Below are 27,456 nucleotides of genomic sequence, written 5' to 3'. Positions count from 1 at the left end.
TATCAAAATATATTTATACAAAGATATATTGTAAAAATTAAATATGTACACATCATTAATAAAATGTCAATATATATTATTCTCTGAAAAAATATTCACTTATATCAAGGTTATTTAGATAAATTTTGCTATGTATATAAAGGTCAAAATTGATTTTTCACTAATGTGAAAATTATTCTGACAGTTTGTACTCCCTCCCTCTCCTAAAAATGTCTCAATTCACTTCTCTGGGCACATTGCATCTTTCACAAACTCCTTCAAGAGCTTGAATAGATCAGGTCCTCAGCAAATACTTTTCGAAATGAATTGAATGGAGACTGATATTTCATTTTCAAGTTGTTCTCTCTCTGTCAACAGTTTCTGCTTCATGAAGCTCTTCGGTTTGTGGCTCTTATGCATCACTGCTCTCTTATTTAAAAAAAGTAAGCACCCTCCCCTCCTGTACTCCTGGGCATGTATTAGTGTCCAACTGTCAGATGTGAAGCATGTCTTGTAGCCCTGAAGATGCCCTTTCCACCCACTCCATACAGTAGAATGGAAGCAAAAAAAGTCATTGGAATTGTCTAATGAAAGAAATTAAATGTAAATTGAGAATTCTCCTGTACTTTTCTATATTGCACAAAATGTATTTTTATTTTAGTTCTTTGTCTGAAGTTTTCAGCTGAGCAATAAAAGACAACAAACAAAACTCTTACAACTGATTGCAGCAGAGAGCACAGAAGGTTGTGTTTTGTTGTTCTGCACATGTAATCTGTTCCAGAATAAAGGCAGGTGCATTTATATGTCCAGGTGGTTATCAAGTAGCTTTTACTGTGAATTGTCATCCTCTGTTTCAGTCTAGTGGTGCCTGCAGTGGAGCTGAATGGAATTTACGGTCACTTGTTTAAGGTACCATAGCTTTGCCAGGATAAATACAGTCGCTTCTGACATGGAGAATCAATGTGGGCAGATAAACACTCCAAGAATGCAAGTGAAAGGTCATCAAATCACGAGGTTTCTGTGCCATCACAGATGTTTCAGTGCCCATTGACGTTCATGTTCAAAATTTTCCTCCAGCAATTGCTAACATCAGATAACATTTTTTGTATTAAGCATAAACATTTATTCTTTTTCCGTTCCTTTGAAGATTTTTCTCCCTATAATGACAAATGAAAATTTTTATCTTCACATAAAACAAAATTAATTAACAAAATTAATATTTGTTAAATTATTATTCAGTCATTTCAGTTGACAAATGAAAATTTTTATCTTCACATAAAACAAAATTAATTAACAAAATTAATATTTGTTAAATTATTATTCAGTCATTTCAGTTGTGTCTGACTTTTTGTGACCTCATTTTGGAGTTTTCTTGGCAAAGATACTGGAGTAGTTTATCATTTCCTTCTCCAGATCATTTCATAGATGAGGAAGGGGAGGCAAATAGGGTTGCCTCAGAAGAACAGGTGTAATAAGTGTCAAAGGCCAGACTTGAACTCACGAACATGAGTCTTCCTGGCACTCTATTCACTGCACCACCTACCTGTCTGTGATTAAATTATACACATACATTTTATTTTAAACATTGATTATTTTCCTGTCCTCAAATTATCATGTAAAGGCAGCTAGGTCATGTAGGTGGAGTTAGAAAGACCCGAGTGCCTATCCTACTTCAATATATAATAGCTGTATGGTCCTCACTTTCTCATTTGTAAAATGGGGATTATAAATACCTATCTCCTCAAGGTAATTGTGAGGATCAAATGAGGTAACATACATAAAGTGCTGGGTAAAACTTGAGGCGCTCTAGAAATGCTATCTATTACTTTTTTGTCTTTGTATCCCCAGTAACAACAACAACAATAAGTATTGTTTTTAGTTAGTATTTGTGTAGTACTTTTAAGGTTTGTAAAGACCTAGCATAAAAAGGAAAAGAAATAGAAATAGGGTCTAGAACTGCAATTTCATTGATATATGAAGTATTCAAGTGGGGAAACTTTATTAAGGACTGGATTTTAACTCCTGGCTGCGTTTGAAGTGATTATTACTTGGAACTGAAACTAAGGCTGCTTCCAGAAAATCTCCCCAAGAAACCTGCTCCCAGAGAGAACCATCATATTATAAAAAAGAAGAGAACACCACAATTTTGTATTTTAGTTTAAAATGAATAAACGATTTTTAAAAAGAGAGAATTATCACGGAGGAACTGCAAAGGATTGAAAGCTGCCACTAAAGGGGAAAAAGGAAGAGCCCCATGGGAGGGGCCTATAGGAAGAGAAGCAGACAAAGATACAGATCCAGATTTCTGTAGGAGCAAAGAAGGAAAGGGGATAGAAAAGATCAATTCCACATTGGATCTATAAAAGGCTACAGGCTGGCAGACAAAAAATCTGAATGCCATCACATTCACAATTTGAACAAGTTAGATTTGGGGGAGATCTGGGGACATTAGGGGGAAAAGTGTGGCTATTTTATGACCAATACCACATTAGGAAAAGTTCTCAAAAAAGGAAAAGAAATAGAAATAGGGTCTAGAACTGCAATTTCATTGATATATGAAGTATTCAAGTGGGGAAACTTTCTTTGCTTTCCAACTTAAGGACATGCATATACATATGTATATACATATATACACACACACACATTAATGAATATATAGATACAAATATACATAAATGTATATAGGTAATTACATACATATGTGTGTATGAGTGCATGCATATACTTCAGAAAGTCATATATATATGTGTGTGTATGTATCTATGTATATATGTATTGTACCAATATGTAGAACAGGTACATAGGTAATCAGTCCTACCATCATTATTTGTTGTAGGATTAAATCAATTCTAAACTAGATTTAAACATTGTCTCCTCCATTCCACTTAGTACCTTGTTTCAAGTTCTGGCCCATAACATCTCCTTGTAGGATCACATCAATCATACTGAATCATGCTAAATTAGATAATTATTGTCTCTATCGATTCTAATGACTTAACACTTTGTAAGGATTCCAACACAAAATGAGAAAGAGAAAAAAAATTTCCATGTACTCAGCAGAATGTAAGAAGATTCAACATAAAAAAATAAATTTCCATTTCTCTAAAACTTATGTCCTTCAAAGTCTTAAGCTTCAGCCCCTAGCTCCCTCTGAATGTCTCCAGCCAAAGATGGAATATGGAATGAATCTGTCTCCACCTCCAAGAGTGGGCTCCTGTCCCTGGCCCTGAGAGCTTCTTGCTTATATGCTATATACTGAGTACACACCAATCATTATATCAGTGATAAGCTGCAGTCAGAACTTTATTGAAAGCAGTGGATTTCAATTGACAAATGGTCAAAGGATATGAACAGACAATTTTCAGATGATGAAATTGAAATTATTACCACTCATATGAAAGAGTGTTCCAAATCATTATTAATCAGAGAAATGCAAATTAAGACAACTCTGAGATACCACTACACACCTGTCAGATTGGCTAAGATGACAGGAAAAAATAATGATGATTGTTGGAGGGGATGCGGGAAAACTGGGACCCTGATACATTGTTGGAGTTGTGAATGAATCCAACCATTCTGGAGAGCAGTTTGGAACTATGCTCAAAAAGTTATCAAACTGTGCATACCCTTTGATCTAGCAGTGTTACTACTGGGCTTATATCCCAAAGAGATCATAAAGAAGGGAAAGGGACCTGTATGTGCACGAATGTTTGTGGCAGCCCTCTTTGTAGTGGCTAAAAACTGGAAAATGAGTGGATGCCCATCAGTTGGAGAATGGCTGAATAAATTGTGGTATATGAATATTATGGAATATTACTGTTCTGTAAGAAATGACCAACAGGATAATTTCAGAAAGGCCTGGAGAGACTTACACGAACTGATGCTGAGTGAAATGAGCAGGACCAGGAGATCATTATATACTTCAACAACAATATTATATGATGACCAGTTCTGATGGACCTGGCCATCCTCAGCAATGAGATCAACCAAATCATTTCCAATGGAGCAGTATTGAACTGAACCAGCTACACCCAGAGAAAGAACTCTGGGAGATGACTAAGAACCATTACATTGAATTCTCAATCCCTATATTTTTGCCCACCTGCATTTTTGATTTCCTTCACAGGCTAATTGTACAATATTTCAGAGTCTGATTCTTTTTGTACAGCAACATAACGGTTTGGTCATGTATACTTATTGTGTATCTAATTTATATTTTAATATATTTAACATCTACTGGTCATCTTGCCATCTGGGGGAGGGGGTGGGGAAAAGAGGGGAAAAATTGGAACAAGAGGTTTGGCAATTATCAATGCTGTAAAGTTACCCATACATATAACCTGTAAATAAAAGGCTATTAAATAATAATAAAAAAAGAAAGCAGTGGATTTGACTTGTACAATGTAGTATGTTCTCTATGGGTTTGAGATGTCATAGGAGTATTTTGGGGATGATTTTTCTAGCCCAGTGTAAATCCTGAAAGGTGTAATCAGCATGGCATAGAGTTAAGCATGCAGATTCTATTTCTAACAGGTTGTTGGGGGAAACATCCTTATTCTCTTTCTCTCTAATCCAGTTTTTAAAATGCCAAGTTTCACAATAAGGCAGTTCAAAAAAGAGATCCTCCTAATGAGGCAGAATTCTTACTTGTTTTATAAAATCATATAGAATCCTTTATAAATTATACATAGAAAAACAAAGTTAAAGAAAAATGGGTTTCTTTCAAGAAAATAGGATAAAAATAAAGATATTAACTCTTACCAGGATCTTAAAGCAGGGTCCTCCTGTTTTTTTCTCTATTACATTCACCTAGGGAAGAAAAATGTGTTATGGTCAATAAGGCTGCAAAAAAGTTGTATGAATGATAGAATCTGGTATTAGCCTTAAGTAAGCAGATGAAAAAAAAATTTAAAAAGGGCCTCTTTTAATGAGGGCAATTTTTTAGCTCACAATGAAAATCACAAGGAATATTTTATGAATCACGTACAGAAAAACAAAATTGAGGTGAAACATGGAAATGGATCACTTTTCACAGGGAGTGTGATATAAGACAAAAGAAATGGATTTCTAGTCCCTGGACCAGGATTCAAATCCCATTTCTGTCAATGACCTATGTGAATCTGGGGTAGCCATTTGGCTTCTATGCTTCTCTGATTCCATTCAAAGAATGGGACAAAAGAAGATGGGTTATAATATATAGTCTCTGAGGACTTAAATACATAATCTTAAGAAGGAGGCTAAATAGAAGAACGATAAGATCAATTCTTACTGAATTCTTGGTAGGAGAGACTTCACTGATAGAATGGTTTCTTTCTATCTTTCTTTCTGCTCTTTTTTCTTTTTCCTAAAAACAAAACAAAACAAAAATGTGTCATAGTTAATTTACTGATGCTCAAACCTTGATTTTTTTGTTATTGTTGTTGAACTTTCTCAGTGATAAAAATGGTATATAATATTAGCTTGGTTCATAGTTCTGAAGACAGGATACTAACTTAAGGGGCTTCTTATTACTTCTAGATCAAATATAAAATTCCTGTTTCATAGTCAAAGTTCTTCTTAACCTATTCTCCTCCTTCCTTTCCAGTTTTCTTACATTTACTCCCCAACACATACTCTTTGCTTTAGTGATACTGGCCTCCTTGATATTCCATGAAAAAGATGCTCCATTTTTGGACTCCCAGTAATCTCTATTGTTATCTTCCATTCCTGGAACATTCTCCCTCTTACCCCAGATTACTGACATCCCTGAGTTTCTTTTAAGTTCCAACTAAAATCCCACCTTCTACAATTAGCTTTCCTCAATCCTTTTTAATTTCAGTGTGTTCCCTTTTCCAATTCTTTTTAATTTCAATGCCTTCCTTCTTTTAATTATTTCCTATTTATCCTGTATATAGTCTGTTTTCAACATCTTTATATAGTGTCTTTTCCCATTAGATTGTAAACTGCTCAAGGACAAGGACTGTCTTTTGCTTCTTTTTGTATGCCTAGTACTTAGCATAGTGCTTGGAACATAGTAGACTTTAATAAATATTGATTGATTTTTAGTGTAAACAGGCCAGCAAAGAGGAATAGGGGAAAAATTGAACTCAGTCCCTGGGCATATTCATCCTACTATTATTTAATGACAGCAATCAGAGATTTATTTATTGATCACCCATGATGTGCCCAGCACTGTGATTAGTAAAATAGGTACTTCCTATAAATTACATAGAAGAGTTATAAGATGTTATTTCTGGCTGCAAACCCATTGGGATTCACTTAGAGAGGCAAATTGTTACCTAAATTTTTATTTATTTTTCATAGCTTTTAGAAATGTTATTTAGATTTCTGTTATATTTTCTTGGGTGATATTATTATTAAATGGAAATGGTTATGGTTTTTGTGGATTTATTTTTGTGTCTTAGTTCTTTAATGAAGCAATTGCTTCAGTGGGATTATTTGTTGACTTTCTGGGTTTTCTAAGTAACCTATCATATCATTTGTAAATATTGACAATATTTACAGTACTTTGGCTTTTAGTACTATAAGTTATATACTTATCCTTGCTATACTATGACAAGCTTACTTTGGGTTTCTGAACACAAATTTTTCTATACATGTGATTTCAGGAATAAGTGGTACTACAATAATGGAGAAGAGTAAATGTACTAAATCTCTAAAAAGGTAATGATACACACACACACACACACACACACACACACACACACACACACACAAAATACACCAGTGAGCACAAGTTTGATTGTTGGCAAAATTCTAAGAAATAGTATTAAAAGGATTATTAATGCATACCCGAAAGAGGAGACAGTGATCATAGAAAAGCAGCATGGCTTTCTCAAGAACAGGTTGTTCTAAACTTTTTTATAAGATCATTAGAAATTTTACTTATATTTTAGCAATTAACAAGAAGTTTCTCAAGCTATACTTGTGGACAAGTTGATGAGATAGGGGCTAGATGTGGATTCACACAACTGGCTAAATGGTCAGGTCCAAGCAAAAGTCATTCACAAATCAATGAAAACTTGAGAAGAGTTTTCTTAGGCACTCTATAGATCTATGGTCCTGTGATGTTTAAAATATCATCAATGTTTTGGATAAATACCAAGATGATTTATTTGTTAGATTTGCAGATGATACAAAGCTAGGGATGACAGTGAACAATGATAAATTAGGATCTGACAAAAATGACAAGCTTTAACAGTAGTTAAGATCAAACAAGCTGAAACTGAACTGGGATGAATGTAAAGATTAAAATTTGGATTAAGAAATAAGCATCAAGATGGAGCCATTATGTATCTGATTAAAAGATCAGATGTAAAGATGAGGTTGAAATGGCCTCATGATTTAGACATAAAGGGTGACACTATGAGTAAATTAGGAGAACAAGTGTACCTTTTCAGATCTGTGGAGAAGGAAAGAATTTATGGCCAAAGAAGAACTAGAGAACATCATGAAATACAAAATGGATAATTTTGCTTTTTTTAATTAAATATTTTTTGTACAAACAAAACAAATGCAGACAGCTTTAGAAGAGTAGCAGAAAATTGGAAAAAATTTTACATCCAGGGTTCTGATAAAGGTCTCTTTTTAAAAATATATGGAGAATTGATTCATATTTATGAGACTACAAGCCATTCTCCAATTGATAAATGGTCAAAGGATATGAACACTTTTCAGATGAAATTAAAACCATTTCTAGTCATGTGAAAAAATGCTGTCACTATTGATTAGAGAAATGAGAATTAAGGCAACTCTGAGGTACCACTACCCATCTTTCAGATTGGCTAAGATCACAAGAAAAGATAATGATAAATGTTGGAAAGGATGTGGAAAAACTGGGACACTAATATATTGTTGGTGGAGTTCTGAACTAGTCCAACTATTCTAGAGAGAAATTTTGAGCGTGCCTAAAGGGCTGTAAAACTGTGAATATCCTTTGATCCATCAGTGTTTCTACTGCGTTTGAATCCCAAAGACATCATAAAAAAGGGAAAAGGACCCACATGTGCAAAAATGTTTGCAGCAGACTTTTTGTAATAGTAAGAAACTAGAAGTGGATACCCATCAGTTGGAGAATAGCTGAATAAATTATGGTATATGAATGCTATGGAATATTGTTCTATAAGAAATGATCAACAGGTTGATTTCCAAGAAGCCAGAAGAAACTTACATGAACTGATGCTAAAAAAAGTGAGTAGAATTAAGAAAACATTGTACACAGTAATGGAAAGGTTGGACTATGATCACTTCTGTTGGACATGGCTCTTTTCAACAATGAGGTAATTCAGATCAATTCCAATAGATTTGTAATAGAGAGAACCATCTCTCTGCACCCAGAGAGAGGGCTGTGGGGACTGAGTGTGGATCACAACATAGTATTTTAATCTTTTTTATTGTTGTTTGCTTGCTTTTTTCCTTTCTCATTTTTTCCTTTTTGATCTCATTTTTCTTGTGCAGCATGATAAATGTGGAAATAAGTATACAAGAATTGTACATATTTAACATATTGGACTACTTGCTGTGTAGGGAAGAGGGTGGAAGGAAGGGATGGAGAAAAATCTGGAACACAATGTTTTGCAAGGGTCAGTGTTAAAAATTATCTTTGTATATATTTTGAATATAAAAAGCTATTATTTAAAAATAAATAAAATATCAGGTGTAAAAGATGCAGATGTTTTAGTGGCTAGCAATCTCCATATTAATCAACATTATGATTTGATGGCCAAAAGACCTAATACAACCTTAGAATAAATTAAAAGAGGTGAAGTCACCACAGAAACACCCCCGATGTGATAGTTCTACTGTTCTTTAGCTTTATAAAACAATATCTGCAGTTCTGTGCTATATTGACAAACACCACTGGTTCTAGAGTAACAGGACCTGATTTCAAATGCAATCACTGATACTGAAAACTTATATGGTGTTAGATAAATCATTTAACTACCTTTAGCTTAGTCTCAATAAGCAGAGGAAGCCTGCTCACAAGAGACAAATATAGCCCTTTGCTTTGTCAGTTATGCTTTCCAAATAGACTGCCTTGATGCTAAAACTATATACATCGTTTATCACTGTCCTGAAGTTGCAGTATGATCTGATGAGTGGCTATTTTAGTCATGACTAGCACCATGGCCAGCACCATGGCTATTATTAGAAACTGACAATTCTTTGGATAGCAGTAAAACTCCTGGCTCTAAGAAATATTTAAAAGAGATTTATTAAAAGATATTAAGTTTATAAGAGGCATTTTAAAGTAAATTTATAACACAGAGAAGTCTGTTGAGGAAGGAAAAGAAGAGTTTTCCAAAGGGATCAGTGAGGACTTGGAGAAAATTTACCAAATTAAATATATATTTTTAAAAGACATATATAGAACATAAGGTTGTCAGGAAATTCTAATCTTCTTTTAAGCCTATATTGAGGAAAAGGAATAACTTAGAAAAGAAGGCAAAGGACTGATGAAAGTCCTTCTTTCTGACTGAAACTGACAACAGAGAAAGATGAAACTACTCTATTATTGATTTCTTTCTGTTTTCTATTGTAAGAAAATGATCTTTTGCATTAAAAAGAGTGAGAGTTCATGTCCATAATAAATAAAAACATAGATAGAGAGAACTTATTTTCCTTTTATGAATTTAAATCATGAATTCACAGACCTATACCCCACCTTGGCATAGAATGAATCACATCTTTGGATGATGAAAGAACTAGAGATTATAGCCACTCTGTCACTGTTAGTAATATTTGAAAGATTATGGAGAAAAAAGTGTTCTTACAGAGCCAAAAAGACATTTTTTTTATTTAAAAAACTGGATAGATAATTGAATCTGCACCTGTAGGCAGAAAGTTAGATTTTTGATTACTAAGAAAATCTAGAATACATTATTAATAAGCTGCTTGGTTCTCATATACACATGTATGTATATATTAAAAAGATCTATTTCCCAAAGAATAGGTGGTCAAAGGATATGAACATATAGTTCTTAAAAGATTAATCCTGTAGAAGACATGAGAAAACATTACTCCTTCCTGTCTTTGCAAAGGTAAGAAGACATGGAATATCTAATATACTGTCAAACTTGGTCAATGTGCTTATTACTTTGCTGAGCTGATTATCTCTTTCTTTTTTACTCTTTGTTAAAAGGGATGATTTTCAGGGAGAAGGGACTTTTTTGGGGAAAAAGTGATACAATAACAAAAAATTTAGATAAAAAGATTTTTAGAAAATGTTTAGAAAAAGCAGAACCATCATGGTTTCATCAGAAGGGGCATATTAGACTAAATAAGTTTCCTTTTCTTGGTCATTTTCTAAGTGGATTGATCAGGAAGCAGATATAGATGAGTTTTTAACTATTCTATTCTATATAGATTTCAACAAAATATTTGATCAAATAACATGCATGTAAAAAATATATTTAAAGTTTTGAGTTCCAAATTCTATCCCTCTAGTCCCTTTCCTTCTTCCTGAACATTTATGTTAATAGTTTTGTATAGGAAGACTCTAAAAAAAAGAAAAAAAGAAGAAAGTGAAAAATAGTATGCTTCACTTCATATTTAAGCAATATCAGTTCTTTCTCTGTAGGCAGATGGTATGCTTCATCAATAGTCCTTTGAGATTGTCTTGGATCATTGTATTGCTGAGAATAGCTAAGTCATTTACAATTCTTCCTCCAACAATATTCCTGTTAATAGGTACATCATTTTCCTGATTCTTTTTACTTCTCTATACATCAGTTCATATGAATATTTACTTTTCTTGAATCTATTTTCTAATTCAGTTGTTTTTCCAATGAGACATTTCACATTTTCTTCATTTTCTTTTTACTTTTTTGATTTTGTTTCTATCATATGTTGGTTTTCATAGAGTCATTAGTTTTCACCTGCTCAGTTATAATTTTACAGGAATTATTTTCTTTAGTAAGCTTTTGCATTTCTTTTTCCACATAGCCATATGGCCAATTCCATTTTTTAGGGAGCTACTGTCCATGTAAATTTTTGTATCTTTTCTTATGCAATTATTGATATTTTCATGATTTTATTTTCCCAATTTAAAATCCTTTTAAAGCTTTTCCAGTAAATTTTTTTGAGTCTGAGACCAAATTGCATTTTTCTTTGAGGCATCACAGGTAGCCATTTTAATATTATTAGTCTCTTTTAAGTTTATGCTTTGATCCTCTGTCACCATAGTAACATCTTTTACAGTCAAGTTCTTTTTTTAAATTTTTTTCTGCCTTTTTGTGATTTGGAGTTTTTAATGTGAAACTTTTCCCAAATTTTTTGTGCTGGGGCTTAGAGTCTTCCTGCTGGTTTTTACTGGACTTCAGGGCTTTGCTCTTTGCTTTCACTAGATGGTAAGTTAGCTTTCTAGTTAACTTGTATGGGAAATGGACCCTCTCTGTTGGCTTCCCCTGGGTATGGGGTTTATCTATTTGCCTGTCTCAGGTCTACCTCAGGGGTAGGGCCCTGCTATTGAGATGCTATAGAAAGAGGGTATCTTTCCTAGAAGGCCCCAGAGAAAGGGTGTCCTTTTGGCTAGTCCCAGGGCAGGGCTTCATTATTAATTATCAATATCAATGGGTTTCAAGTCCTGTCTGGTAGCTTCTGTTGGGTGTGAGGTAACCCACTGTTAGCCTGCCCAAGTGGCTGCTGGTCTGCAGCAGGGTGGGATCTTGCTGATGTACTACCCCAGCCTAGGAGTCTTGCTGTGGGGCCCCTACTGGGAGGCCAGCTGCAGCCCCTGCTCTTAGACCTTACTCCCTTGCACCCCAGTAAGACTGATTCTTCTGTACTAGTTAGCTTTTCCCTATTCCTAGATTAATTCTGAGGTGACTTTTTAGTTGTCTGCAGATGAATTTGGGAGGGTTCAAGAAAGTTTCTTCCTCACTCTGACATCTTGATATCAGAACTCAATCTTATGCTTTTCTTTGTGGAAAACATCAAGGGGCATGGGTTATATAATGTAAAATTAGATGGATGGAACTGGTTCAATGGCCAGGCCCAGAAAACATTCATCAGTCATTCTATGTGAACTTGCTGGAAATCTCCAGTGTTCAAGTAACCTGTATTTAGCCTTCTGTTATTTAACCCTGTTGTCAAATATTTGGATATTAACATATATATTATTTTTTAAATCAATTCTGCAGATAAAGCAAAGCTAGAATAGTTAACACTATGACAGTCAATATTTAAATTTTTTTGACAAGATAGAACATGGGAATGAATAAAATAAGATGGGATTTCAGTAGAGATAAATATGAAGTCTTACACTCATTTTCAAGAAATTGGCTTTATAAGTACCAGATGGAAATTAGTCTGAATAAGATCTAAGGATTTTAGTAGACTGAAATGAGTCACTGTTGACACTTGGCAGCCAAAAATGCCTCTGTGAATTTTGGCTTGATGAAATGAAAAAAAAATTTCCAGTAATAAGGAAGTGGTGATCAAATTCTACTCTCCCCTGGTCACAAGATACTTGGTATATTGTATTAAGTTCTTAAATCACAGTTTAGAAAGGATCTTCATCAAGTGAAGGCCACCCAGAGGAAGATTGCCAGAGTGGCAAAGGGCCTCAAATCTAGCATAAATGATATCTGCTGAAAGAAAAGAAGATGATGATAAAGGCATGGGGGTGGAGCAGGGTGGGGCATGGCAGCTGCCTTCAAGATCTTGGGAGAAGAGAGATTAGACTTGTTCTGTTTTGCTCTAGAAAGCCGAACTACAAACAAGTGGAAAAATGGATTGACTGAAGGGGAGAAAAATTCATTTTAGAACTGATGTCAATAAGAAGTTTTCTAATAATGAGCTCTCTGAATGCAGAATGGACTGTCTCTTGAGGTTCCCAATCACTGAAGGTACTTAAGCAAATGCTGCATGATTCATTTGAGTGGCTTTGTATTGGGGAACTTTTTTGATTATGTGTTGTAAGAGATAACTTCAGTGGCAACTTGTGACACTAAAAATCCATGATTCTGTGAATCTGCTATACATTCATATCCTAGGACAGCTAGGAGGGAAGTAAAAGGACAAAGAATGTGCCATCACAATAAAATCTTTCTTAAGACTTTCCATTAACCATAACCTTCCCTGAACTCAGATAATGCCAGTTAAAATACATTTTACCCACAGCAAAATATTTTCATACCATCTTTATTGGTATGAACATCAAAATTGTTGTTGGTATGGTTACATCAAAATTTTTACTTAATATACTCTGATCATATTACAGAAGAGTTATAGTTTTCTGAAACTTGAAATGTAAAAATATTCCTTAGAAAGTTTAAAACATTGAGAAAAGAATATCAGAAATTGTTGGTTATTAGCATCAAGTAACATAAAAATAGTAGGGGCAGCTAGGTGGCGCAGTGGATAGAGCATTAGCCCTGAAGTCAGGATGAGTCGAGTTCAAATCTGATCTCAGATACTTAACACTTCCTAGCTGTGTGACCCTGTGTGACCACTTAAGCCCAACTGCCTCAGAAAAAAAGAAATATGAAATAATAAAGAGAAGTAAATGAGATTAGTGTCAAAGAAGCATTTAGGAAAACAGGAAAAATGAGCTTATGAAAATAAAGAATAAGAACAAGAATCACATGCACATTTTATCCTCCAAATGTCACCTAAATGTGCATTATTTAAATGTATTTTATGTTTTAGATTATTTAATATGAAATAATTAATTACTGAACTTTGAGTTAAATTGTACAATCAGTTTTAATGTACTATTGAACGAACTGAGCATGTTGCAATGAATAGAACGCTGAAGCTGGAATTAAAATGACTTGGGTTCAAATCTGGATCCTGCCATTTAGTAGTTGATTCCAGGTCAGTATTCTATTCACTACAACATAACTTGATGATCAAGTATCTAGAGTATGGTAGCATTCTACCACTGAGGGATAGTTTCTTTTATTGATTAAAAACAGATATTCAACTTACCTCATCACATTTGCATTCCTTCAGCATCTTTAATGCATGATGTGAATAATCTTCTAAGTAATTATTAAAGTGCTCACTGATATTAGCCTTCACAAGATGCTTCAACTTACATGTCACATGAACTATAAACATAACTTCCTATTAAAGAGAAAAATGGAGAAGTTCTGTCATTCACTTTAGGTTCTCAAAAGTTGTTAGCACAGCTAAGGATTCTGAAACCCAAAGCTATAGCAATTAGTGATGAAGCACTTCCTCCCGTTTTCATTCTTTATTCCAATAAATCTCAGGTGATTCCTAAAACTATGTGCAGTGGACAGCAACAGGCAATCCTTTCAAATTGATTTTTAACAATTACATAATGCTTAAAGTTTTCTAGGATTTCATTTCCCTAAGGCAAAATATTGTTAATCAGTCTGAATAATCAAATGACAGGGTTATAAATTTTTCAAACATGGTGGTCCAAAGACTTTGGGAAACAGTAACAATATTAGAGATGCAGTTTCCAGATATCCCTGGATAGGGATTCTTCTCTTCTTTCTGTCCTCCAAGTAAGTAGCTTCCTTTTTCTCTTACCCATTTCTAAGCTCTCTAAGATATAAGTAGTGATCTTCCAACAATGAAATAACAGTACAAATGTACTGTAAATGAGTTTGTTGAAAATTTTAATCAGGTAATTTTACAAAAAAAAAAGAGCTATATAGGTCTTACACAGGATTATTTCAAATCAATGCTGATTTGAAAAAAATACCAAAAATGACTACTTTAAAAATAATATAAAACTTTGGCGGTTTAAAGAATTATTATCATATGACCTAAGGAGAGAATGGTATTAAAGTAACTGATACTTAGAGAAAAATTTTCAAAAGCAGGTGTCTGAATTTTCCTCATGAAATCTGTGTATGCATGTATAGGTAGCTGTGATATTATTATTAAAATAATGACAAATTAATGACAAAATAATAACAACAATAAATAATAATAATATAAAACTGGAAGGACTACAAAACATTTTCTCTATATTATCTTATTTGAACCTCATAACAACTCTTGGAGATTGGTGTTCTATTATCTCCATTTTATAGATGAGGACACTTAGATGGAAATTAAGTGACTTGCCCACGGTCACACAGGTAGTGTAAGAGGCAGGATGTGAATTCATATTTTCCTGACAAGTCCATTGAATACACTATCTGCCAAACCATGCTGTTCTCAGAAGTACTATCCCATACAATCTAAAGTCTAAGTCATGTGCTTCCTTGTTGGCATTTTCAAGTGAAAATATGTATCTTGAGATACAACCAGCAAAATTTCTACCCTGTCAAAACAAGGGTATTTACAAATTAAACCTATATAATAAATATAAATTCAAATTTTCAATTTAGAGAGAATTGTAAGAATTATAATCTCATTGTAATCTAAAACCACAAAATCTTTAAGGCTTACTAAATAAATTGCCTGATAAGACTTCTAAAAAGGGCAAAAGAAGACTTCTTTACGTCAGAAGGAGATATAAATTCTGAAAAAATTTATTTACCTTATTATCATCACACGTATGATTTTTTAATGAGCTATATTCTTTATTCGAACAATTGCTAGCCATATTTGTCATTTTCTCCTGAAATAAATCATATAGAAATGGCATGGTTAACATGGAAAATCTCTAATTTATAGTGTTACAAAATAATGTTTGAGGAAACTTTAGGGAAAATGTTTAGCAAAAATATAAAATGCAAGTAGATAATGCAATAATCACTTTGGTAAAACATGTGATAAGGTGCTTATTTTGGTGGTTATTAGTAACAGAGATATGGAGGCTTTCTATTTTAGAATCAAAACTGAGAGATCATCAGAGACATCTCTGTGCCACCAACTTTCAAATTGTAATTATGGGAAAATAGAATTAGAATTAAAGAATTTCCTGCTAATAAAAGTTGTCAAGCAAGGATTTGGTGAATTACTTCTCTGGTAGTTTTTTTAAAAGGACAGAATTATTTTGGGAGGATGAAGGAATATACATATGAATGATTTTGTTAAACCATATCTTCATTTCTAAAGTAGATAGTTCAAGAAAAAACAGGCTTAAAATGAAAAAGTTATTTGTATGAATGTCAAATCAAGTTAATAAATAGTTAAGGACCTACTATAGACGAGGTATTATGCTAAACAGAGGGGATACAAAATAAGAGAAAAAACAGTTTAAGGGGGAATAATTTGCAAACAATTATGCATAAATGAGATATAGAAAGATTAAACAGAAGATGATAACTAATAGCCAATACCTCATGTTTCAAGTTTACAAAATGTTTTACATGTTAACTCTTATTATCTTCACAACAATCCATTTTTACAGATTAGGAAACTGAGGTTGAGAGACTTGCTCAAAGTCATATGGATAGTTAAATGTTAGATTCATAGATTTTATCTGCTATGTCATCTAGAAGCCCTAGAGTGGAAAGGCACTAAAGGTTATAGAGATATTAAGTATCATTTCATTTGAAGGAATGACTTATAGAATTGGACTCTTTCTGCCCAGCAAGTTGGATACATTTCCACTGTGACACATTCCTGGGCAGAAATCCTAGGGGTAGGACTTCTGCAGAATTCAATTCAATTTGACAAATGTGTTTAGCCTATTATGACCCAAGGATGATGTTAGATGCAACAAATATAAAGACAAAAATGAAATACTTCCTGATATTAACTAGCTTACTAATGCACTGGAAATAAAATTTAGGAATGTAGAACACACACACACACACACACATATATATATATATGATAAATGCAAGATAATTTGTGGAATCAGGGAAATTTAAAATCTGAGCATTGGAATAGGGGTCAGAGGTCTTCTTGTAAACAGAATTATCTCCTCAAGGGGTCATGTACTTTTTGTTAAAGACTTCCAAGAAGAGAGAACCCCAGAAAGTCTATTCCAATTCTGGATAGTTTTATTTTTTAGTAAGTTGCAAGAGCACAAATAATTATGATTAAGATTGGAGGAGAGGATGATGAAATGATTAAGAGGATCATTCATGAATGCTCATACTCTCCTTTTTGGATTCTTAATCTCTCTTCCTCTGGTGCTTCCTTCTATAGTATACAAAGAAGCTCAGAATTCCCTGATCCTTAGGACAAAAAATATTTCTGTTTCTCCTTCTTTTTCACATTGAAACTTCTATAAAAGATTCCTGCATGTATTATTTCTTCTTTCCCACCTATATCTTGACCCTTTCCAATTTAGCTTCCAACCTGAAAGTGCTGTTTCTGAGACCACTAGTGACCTTTTCCTAGTCTTCATTTTTTGTTATGAGAAATATGCATGTCCATTCCCTTCTACTGTGTGTGTATATGTGTGTTTGTGACATACACTGAGGTTTCCTTTAATAATTTTTGGATCCTTGCCTTGCCTCCCCTCCCCTCCCTTCCTCCTCCTCTTCTCCCCCTCTTTGACTCTGCCCCCTATCAATCAATCAAAGTTTTTATTAAGCACTTTTATATAGTACTGTTCCGGGTTTAAGAATAGCAAGACTGCCAGTTTGACTAGTTAATAGGATGTATGAAGGAGGTTTGATTAATGAAATTGGGTATGTTTAGTTTTGTGAATTTAAGCCTCAAGAGGGACATGGTAGATGTCTGCAAGTGCTCAAAAGGCTGTCATGTGGAAAAGGGATTAGACAAAAGATAAGACAAGGAACAAGGAATTGGGCCAACTTTTGAGCCAGGAAAATGGACTGAAATGCCTCAATAGGTGCTGGGTCCCATCCCTTGAAAGTGAACATGTGAAGTCTGGAAGGCCCCTTGTCAGGTATGTTATTATGAGGTTTCCTTTGGTGAATGGTTGCAGAGGAAATGTTCAACTCTCAAATTCTGTAATTCTTTGAATGTGATGGATCCTTGCCTTGCCTTTGGGGATGACTGTGGACCTGAATTACAATAAGGATGGTGTAGCCTTTGCTATCAATAAGGAAGCTAAGGAGTCTGGAGGGAAAGATGAGTTTGATTTTTGAATGCATTTTGCTTGAAATGTCTTGTGGGGCCATCCAAGTAAGCAGTTGGTTATATGGAACTGGAACTCAAGAAGAAGACTAAGGCTGGATTCAGGGGTCATTTTCATTGATATAATAGTGAAACCCATGGGACCTGATGGGAGGGGGGAGAGAAAGAAGTGGGGAAAGAGGATAATGTGGAGAAAGAGGAGGAGAAGAGAAAAGATATATGAAAAGTTTGTTGTTAAGTCACTTTTTACTCATGTCCTACTCTCCATGAAACTTTTTGGAGTTTTATTGGTAGAGATACTAAAGTGGTTTGCCATTTCCTTCTCTGGATCATTTGACAGGTGAGAGAGTTTAACAGGTTTAAGTGACTTGCTCAGAGTCACAATTAGTCAGTATTTGAGGACAGATTTGAACTTGGAAGGAGAAGCTTTCCTGATTCCAGGCCAAATACTCTATCCACTATGCCAAAAGTTAGAGTGATAAATAAAAAATGAATGATACAGGAGGGAGATACAGGAGTAGTGGTCGCATATATAGGTATATCAAGACGGAGCAGTGTGACAAAAAACCAAAACAAAACCCAAAAAGGAAAGGCTGTCTGGAAGGAGAGGATGGCAGACAGTATCAAGCATTGTAGAGAGTGAGGAAGCTTCATCACATTTAGTAATTAACAGATAACTGGTAACTTTGGAAAGAGTCACTTAAGTTAAATGATGAAATTGGAAGCTAGGATAAAAGAGTTGAGAAATGACCAATTATATAGATCTATCTATCTTAGTAGTTTTATATTATTCATACACACACACACACACACACACACACACACACACACACATATATATATATAAATATGCAAATATACATACATACAAACACTGAATTTAAAATTCTATGATTCCATGACAATGTTAACATACAGTGATTTTCAAAGTGAGGTGCATGAGCTTATTTTAAAAAGTATTTTGAGAACTTCATTTCATTATAGTCTCCTTTGTTATGACTATGTATTTTATTTTGTGCATTTAAAAGCACTATTCTGAGAAGGGGTCCATACTGCTAAAAGAACTCATGATACACACAAAAAGGTAGAAGAACCCCTAATCCATACAAAATAAGTATTGAATAACATGTAGGGGGTGACTTTCTGTAAGCCCTCTTTTAACACTGAGCTTGATTTTTTCTTTTTTTTTTTTTGCATCAAAATCAGTTTTCAGGTCACTTCCGTAAGACCATTAGCTGTCCTTGGAAGACATTTAAGGCATATAAATTTATTTCTGCCTGTACTTTCCTTAGCACTATAGTCTAAATTAAAATTATATAAGGCCCAAAGAGTAAATTTCTACTTTCTTGATCCATTACTTTCTTTTCAGATTATGCTACTTACCACATTTGAATCACTGAATCACAGAACTTTTATAGCTTGACAGATCCTAAAATACCATGTAATTTAAATTTCTTTCTTTTGTAATTACTTGTATGTAATTTTGATGTTCTCTACTAAAATTACAATTCTTTACAACAGGAACTACATTTGTTTATTTTTGTGGTTCTAATAATCCCTAGCATAATACTTAATAAGCATTTATTCAGTGAATACTAAAATATCTATTTAATGAATGAAAAATGAAGGGGAACTTGGAAAAGGCTTGGCTCCTTGGATTGAGTTATGTTCAGTAATTTTTCCCCTGCTTGCATTCTTCCCTTTTCTATTTTATACTCTTCCAAATGAGGACTAAAGTATGATTCTCAGAACAATATTTCATCAGATCCATTCATATGCTTGCTACTAATAGTATAAAGCAATGGTATCAAACTCAAATAGGAATAGTTTGGAGGAGAAAAACCATATACAAACATCCCTGAAGCCATATATTGACTTGAAAAACCATATATTAACATAATCTATGTTCTATTACACTTTTATTTATTTTGTTAAATATTTTCCAATTATATTTTAGACTAGTGTGGCCAGCTTACCACATGTTTATTAACTCTGATGTTGATCACCACCGTGCTACACCTTTGCATTTAATTCAGTTCCTGTCTTTCTGTACATCATCCACAAAAGGTCTACCTAAAGTAGAAGTTGGGAGGTTGTCTTCTAGGTCTTTTTACTGTCTTTTACTAATGAGATACTTATTGAGTACATTTGCTAATCCTTCCTCTTCACAACTGCCCATATCCTTATCTAAGGATATATTTCCTTAATACCTTTTTGCTACTGTTATTAATTCAAGAGTATCAAGAGTTCTCATTATGTGTCAGAGATTGTGCTAAGCCCTGCGAATACAGTAACAATAACAACAACAAAAACAGAGTCTACTCCCTAGGAATTTATTTTCTAATGAAAGTAATCATTGACCATATGCTGCACCCCAGCCTACTCGCAATCTTCATACCTCTCTCTTCCTTTTATATCATCTACAAAGTTTGCTTCTTTGAACACTGTGACATATATTGATTCACAGTCACAGCATCATGGGAACAATGCTAGGAGAATAACTTAACAATCAAGTCAGGGTGAGGAGAAGTAGTTATTCTTTGTATGTGTGATTCTGTACCACTCCTCTTCATTCCCATAGTGGAAGCAGTTACAGAAAGCACAAGGGCAACTATCAGAAGTATTGGGGTAAATTGATAAATTTACTAATTGATAAATGGTTAAAGGATATGAACAGACAATTTTTAAATAACGAAACTAAAGCCATCTATAATCACATGAAAAAATGTTCTAAATCACTATTGATTAGAGAAATGCAAATTAAGACAGCTCTGAGATACCACTACATACCTCATACTGGCTAAAATGACAAGATAATGATAAATGTTGGAGGGGATATGGGAAAACTGGGACACTAATACACTGTTGGAGGAGTTGTGAAATGGTCCAGCCATTTTGGAGAACAATCAGGAACTCTGCCCAAAGAGATATAAAACTGTGCATACCTTTTGATAGTGTTTCTATTGGGTCTGTATCCAAAGGAAATCATAAAGGAGGGAAAAGGACCTACATGTGCAAAAATGTTTGTAGCAACTCTTTTTGTGGTAGCTAAAATTGGAAAATGAGTAGATGCCCATCAATTGGAGAATGGCTGAGCAGGTTGTGATATATGAAGATAATGGAATATTACTGTTCTATAAAAATGATGAACAAGTTGATTTTAGAAAGCATTGGAAAGATTTACATGACTGATGTTGAGCAAAACAAGTAGAACCAGGAATACAATGTATATGATAATAGCAGGAATGATCAACTGTAAAAGACTTGTTTCTTCTCAGTGGTTCAGTAATTCAAAACAATCCTAATAGACTTTGGACAGAAAATGCCATCTGCATCCAGAAAAAGAACTATGAGATTGAATATAATTCAACAATGCAATGTTCACTTTTTTTTGTTATTGTTGTTTTGTTTTTTTCCTCCCATGGTTTTTCACTTTTGCACTGTTTTTTTTCTCCCAACATAATTCATAAAGCAATGTGTATTTAAAATAAATTAATAAATAAATAAATGCTGAGATTATTGATATGATTATATATGTCCATGTTATGAAGTGTGAAAAGTTTATTGACTGAATTGGAAAGGGGGTTAGGAGACTAGAAGATTGAAAATTGATCAGATCCATTGAGTTTTTTTAGTATTTAAGTCTGCTAGTCCTGAAGTCATTTAAAATGATTTAATAGTGTTCAGGCTCAAGGCAGCTTTGTGGAATAGTTTTTCTTCAGCTGTTCTTGAGTTGTTTTAATTATGTCCCATTCTTTGTGACCACTTTGGGTTTTTCTTAGCAAATATGCTAGAACAGTTTGCTATTTCTCCAGCTCATTTTACAGATGAGGAAACTGAGGCAAACAGGATTGAGTGACATAAAATGGTAATCAGGAAAGGGATATCAGAAAGGACTCAATAACATTTAAATGTGTTTATATTTCTACATAGGAAGATGACACTTATAAGAATGGGAAGAGAACACAGGAAGAAGAAAGGGTGATAGAAAAGAGAACATATTGAGGGAATGGTAGTCAATAGTGAAAAACTTTTAAGGAGGGTCAGGATGAAAGGAGAGAAAGAACAGAATAAAAGGGGAGTGGGGTGAGGAAAGCAGTTAGCAATAGTAATTGGGAAAATAATTTTGAAGCATTTCTCTGATGAAGGTCTCATTTCTCAAATTTATAGGAAACTGAGTTAAATTTATTTTTAAAAAGTCATTCCCCAACTGATAAATGACATGAATTATGCCCACAATGCTATAAAATCATATATATCCTGTTTACCTAACAATACCACTACTAGATATGAATCCCAAAAGAGATTTTTTAAGAAAGAAAAAGGACCTATATGTACAAAAATATTTATAGCAGCTCTCCTCTCAGGGCAAAGCATTGGAAATTGAGGAGATATCTATCAGTTGGGGAATGGCTGAATAAATTGTGATATGTGATTATGATGGAATATTATTGTTCTATGGAAAATGATGAGCAGGATGCTCTCAGAAAAATCTGGAAAGTCCTCCACAAATTCAAGCAAAGTGAAATGGGCTGTGTTCAAAGTAATAGCAATGTTGTGGAATGATCAGTTGTGAATGGCTTTATTATTCTCATCAAGACAATAACTACACTGAAGGACTTAGAATGAAACGTGCTATCCATAATCAGAGAAAGAACTAATTATGTCTGAATAAGATTGTAGCATGCTCTTTTTTATTTCAAGGCTTTTTTGGAGGAAGAGGGAGGAAATCTATGTTTTCTTTAACAAAAAAAATTGAAAAAAATAAAAAGATGCATGTTCCTCAGACAGACATAGACATCGAGAGGCAGGGATTTAATGGAGGTATTATTTTGAAGGACTATAACTCCTTAGCAGCAGATAAGAGAGCAGGTCATGAATTCAAAATCGAACTAGCTCTGGAAATGCAGAGTCAGGCTTCAGAAAGCAAATTTAGTGAGCTAGATTGATTAGTCTACCTAGCAGAAAAGCTGCTTTCAATCAGGAGCTCCAGGAAGCATAAAAAGAGGAATGATACCCCAGAGCCATAAATTACTCTGGATACAGGGATCTCCCTACATGTGTGGCTCACTACTCCAAGTTTGTTCTCACTCTTCTTAGGGACATTATATATGTTTATGAAATAATATATCCCAGATTTATGAAAGAATATTTTGCAATGATATTTACTATACTGTTATTAAATGACTTGTTTTGAGCTACTTTGAATTTTCCAGATGAATATCAAAGGTAATCTCACCACCAAGGATGTGTGAGTTATAGTTTTAGGAGTAGCCAATTATAGTGTCCAAGTGAGGGACTCAGTTATTAGAAAGAAAAGGCCCCAGAGTAGAAGCAATTTCATTGTGAAGAAGGCTTCTAGCAATGATGTGGAAAAGTCTAGCCTGTTAATCTAGCCCGCCTTAGTACTTATCCAACTTTTCCCCTTCTTTGAGGTATGATTCAAGTACTATATGTTCCATAAAGTCTAATCACTTAGTTATATATTTTCCTTGTGTGCTTAAAAAAAAGAAACAAAAAAATCTTAACATTTTTACATTTCATTTACTCGATTCCCAGTGGTAGAAGCCTTGTCCTACACAAATACACACAGTACAGTTAGTACTTTAGGATTTGATGAAAGAAAGCAAACAATGGCTCTAAACCTACACAATGATGGATGATATCAATGTTTATGGCATAAAATATTCTTTAATCTTAATCCTATGTTTTATGCTTATGGTAACATTATCCAGGATTTCAGAAGAAGAAAGAATAGTAAATATATCCTTCACAATCTAAATTACAGCTTTGATTAGAGATATCCACTGAGTCAGAGCTTATTACATTTTGAGGCAGCCCATTCCACTTTCCACAGCTCTCCTTGTTAGGAAACTGTCCATTGTAACAAGTCAAAATCTCTTTTTCTATAACTTTTATTGTGAGTTTAGAGATCAATAGGGTCAAGGCTAACCTCTTTTCCAGATGAACACTGTTCTAATACTTGAAGATATATATTATTTACTTACCACTGAGGTCACAAGGCAAGAAAAACATGTAGTCCTGGACCTCAAGGAGAAAACATTCTAATGGGAGGAAACAACATGCAAAACACTATCTATCCATCCATCCATCCATTCATCTATTTATCTATCTATCCATTTATATAAAATATATATATGTATATATTTACATAAACATATATATGTGTATAAACATAGACCTCACTCTTTCTTTTTATCTGTTTATCTATCAGCTAGGTGGCCACCAGCTAGGTGGCTGGCCTGGCTAGAATGCCAGGCTTGTTATTAAGAGGGCTCATCTTTGTGAATTTAAATCTGGATGAAGGCATAAGCAGTAGGAGGAATTAGGAAAGACTTCTTGCAAAAAGTAAGATTTGAGCCAAGAGACACAGATGTGAAAGAACATCCTAGGCACGGGATAACATTGAGTGAAAGACAAAGAATTAAGATGTAGTGTTCTGTATGAGAAACAAAAAGATTATGTTAATAAATTGTAAAACATGTGAATAGGAATAGAAAGTAGCAAGGCTAGAAAACTAAGAAAAACCATATTGTAAAGGACTTAAAAAACCAAACAAGATTTTAGACTCAATCCTGGAAGTAATAGGAAGCAACTAGATTTCGCATTTATCTATCCATTTATTTATTTGCTCATCCATTTATCTATTTATTCATATTATATACTAATTAATATTTTATTTATGTATTTAATGTATTTATTGATTTACTATCCCTAAAACAAAATCTTTCTTTCTCCAGGACAAATATTTGGAATTCCTTTAACTAAACACTATCCCAATTCATTCTTATGCCTTTTTATTCTTTTCCTACAATCTATTTCAAAGAGATCACCTCACAAGTATAAGATAAGGAAATGGGCTATAGATAACAAATTCACCTTAAAAACTGGAGGTTTTAGCAGACTTCAAGATCCTTATGAATTGACATTGTGATATTCAAGTCAATTTAATAAATAACTTATTATAGAAAAAGGTTTATAGCTTTAGTGCTGCATAGTCTTCAGTTTACTCCTCTCATTGTAGAGGTGAGGAATCCAAAGGCCAGGAAGACGAAATGACTAACACATTTTCACACATATAGAAAATACCAGAGATAAGCTCTGACTCAACCCTTCCCACTGTACCATGTTCACTGATCTTAAGAGTCCACTGTAACCAATTCTGATCCAGCTTCTTTTATATGTACTTGATGGTGTCTTTCACACTACATCTTGAGTGTAAAGTATGACAATATTCCACCATGAATCTTTCTATTGAATTTTGAGTCACCTGCCATTTTGATTTTTTTGAGATTATCACATTCCATAGTTCAAAGCACACAGAATCTAGATGAGCAAGGACGTTTTAAAGATGAGGCTATTATGGCAGGAGAAACTGCATATTTGAGAGCAAAGGGCATTTCTCATATGTAACCCTGGTTATCTGCCACTAAAGCCCATTTCTGATGATTCACAGTGCTAGGGAGCTGTCCTCATGTCATCAAAGGCTAATTGTGTTCTGGAATACTCTGACAAACAGAAAAGGCTTTTCAGTATAGGTCCGATGATGGACAGGTATTTCTTTTGTCCAAGAATCTAAATAAATAATTTAAAAGAGTGTCATTATGTCAAGGGATTCAATTTTTAAGCAAGACATCATTTGAAGACCATTGCAAAGTCATGGATGAGAGTGAATACACCACCAAAGTCACAGATTCCTGAACTATTGAAGAAAATGCAGACTTCCTCCTTCTATTAAATTCTGGACCCACAATCATTACTCATTTTCTGTGGGAACTAGAGATTTAACAGAGAGGTGCTTTGTAACATTCTAAGGCTTAATGAAATTAACACCATGCTGTCTGAATGTATTTAAACTCCCAGAGGAAGTCTAGTACCCTATTGAGTGAATCTTCCAAGGAGAATTTGTGACAAGATGTTGAGGGGAATTACACAGTAGATCAAGCAGCCAATCAACAAGAATTTATTAATATCATGTAACTTATTTCATATAGAAGCTGAGTCTTGAAGGAAATAACAGATTGTGAGAGGGAGATGTAGGGTTAGAAGAGTACATTGCATAAGCATGAAGAAGAGCCAGTGGAAAGGCTCAGAGATGGAGAAGCACTGTTTATATAGAAGAGAAAGTAGGGGATAGGTTTGAACTTCAATGTGTACAGAAGAAAAAAACTTAAATATATATATGTATTTATATATCTATACACTATATATTATATCTATCTATCTACACACACACACACATATACACACACTTGAAAGATATCAGGGAGAGAGGTAATGGAGAAATGTAAATGTCCAACACAGAAATTTATAGCTGATCCTAGATGTAATAGGGAACCATCTAAATTTATAATGAGAGAGATAATATGGTGAAACTTCACCTTGAGAAAATCAGTTCAGTAGATGTGTGTACAATAAATTGGAGTGGGACCATACTTGAGGTACAGAAACCAAAGGAGACTATTACAATAGTCCATGTGAAAAGTGATGTAAACTTGGACAAGAGTGTCATTTGTGTGGCTGGTGAAGAGGAATTTATGTAAGAAAGATTGTGGAGATAGGAATGATAAGATTTGGCAAGTGACTGGATATGTGGAATGAATGAAAATGAAGAGCTGAGAATGACACTGAGGTTACGGATTTAAATAACTAGCAGGATGATGGTACTCCTGTGAGTAATGGAGAAATTCAAAAGGTTTTGAAGAAAAGGTTCTATTTGGGGAGTGTTGAGTTTATGAAGCTTATGAAACATTCAGTTTGAAATGTCCAGTTTGCAGAAGTAAATGTGTGATTAATACTCAGTAGACAGACTAGAGTTAGACATATAGATTCAGAAGTCACTGGAATAGAGGTGGAAATTGAAGCTACAAGCATTGATGAGGTTACTCAATGAGAGAGTATAAAGAAAAAAAGGGGAAAAAACACAGGACTGAGCCTTGGAATGTCTCTGAATGTCTTACAGTTGGCAAGACATGGATACTCAAAGTGTAAAGGTATGATCAGAAAAAAGGAGGACAAAACCAGTAAAGAGCAGTGTTATGAAGACCCAGAGCAGAAAGACTATTCTGAAGAAAAAGTGGTCAATAGAGAGGTCAAGAATAATTTAGTATTAAGAATTTAAGATGGCATGGAAGACTAATGAAATCTATATGCCTGAAAGAAGAAAGAGTACCCAAATTAATGAGAATATGGCTCCACTGAAATTTTGCAGAATAAAATCTATCCAGGATGGCCGAGTGGATGAAAGGTCTATAGCACTGGTAGTCACTCACTCCTAGCTTTTGCTTTCATCATTTGACTGTTTTCCTGGATGGATCCAACTAGAAACTTTCAAGCTATTTTACTATTAATATAGTTTAGAAGAGGTGGGAATTACAAACTCTATTCCTTCCAGGAAGATGGAGGACCATTCGGCCTTATTATATGCCTTGCCACTTTTTCCTAATGTCTTCTAGGCTTTACCTTCCGTTCTGCCTCTTAAACTATTGCTATAATTTGACCTGCTGTCTGCCACTACCCCTGCATTTA

General features: G+C 34.1%; 1 protein-coding gene across 1 annotated transcript in view; it reads right to left on the bottom strand.

Moving 5' to 3' along the window:
- Nucleotides 1-634: 634 nt before the first annotated feature.
- Nucleotides 635-27,456, bottom strand: part of IL7 (interleukin 7) — a 39,745-nt gene continuing 12,923 nt past the window's right edge. The window contains exons 3-7 of the mRNA XM_031946233.1: nt 15,446-15,526; nt 13,912-14,049; nt 5,249-5,323; nt 4,741-4,788; nt 635-1,136 (exon numbers count right to left, since the gene is read on the bottom strand). Coding sequence (XP_031802093.1) covers nt 1,017-1,136; nt 4,741-4,788; nt 5,249-5,323; nt 13,912-14,049; nt 15,446-15,526 — 462 coding nt within the window. The 3' untranslated portion in view covers nt 635-1,016. The remainder of the gene's footprint in view (nt 1,137-4,740; nt 4,789-5,248; nt 5,324-13,911; nt 14,050-15,445; nt 15,527-27,456) is intronic.

Source organism: Sarcophilus harrisii, chromosome 1, assembly GCF_902635505.1.
Source record: "Sarcophilus harrisii chromosome 1, mSarHar1.11, whole genome shotgun sequence".
Classification (NCBI taxonomy): domain Eukaryota; kingdom Metazoa; phylum Chordata; class Mammalia; order Dasyuromorphia; family Dasyuridae; genus Sarcophilus; species Sarcophilus harrisii.
The sequence above is the reverse complement of the archived record's forward strand: the minus strand, read 5'-3'. Positions and strand labels throughout refer to the sequence as shown.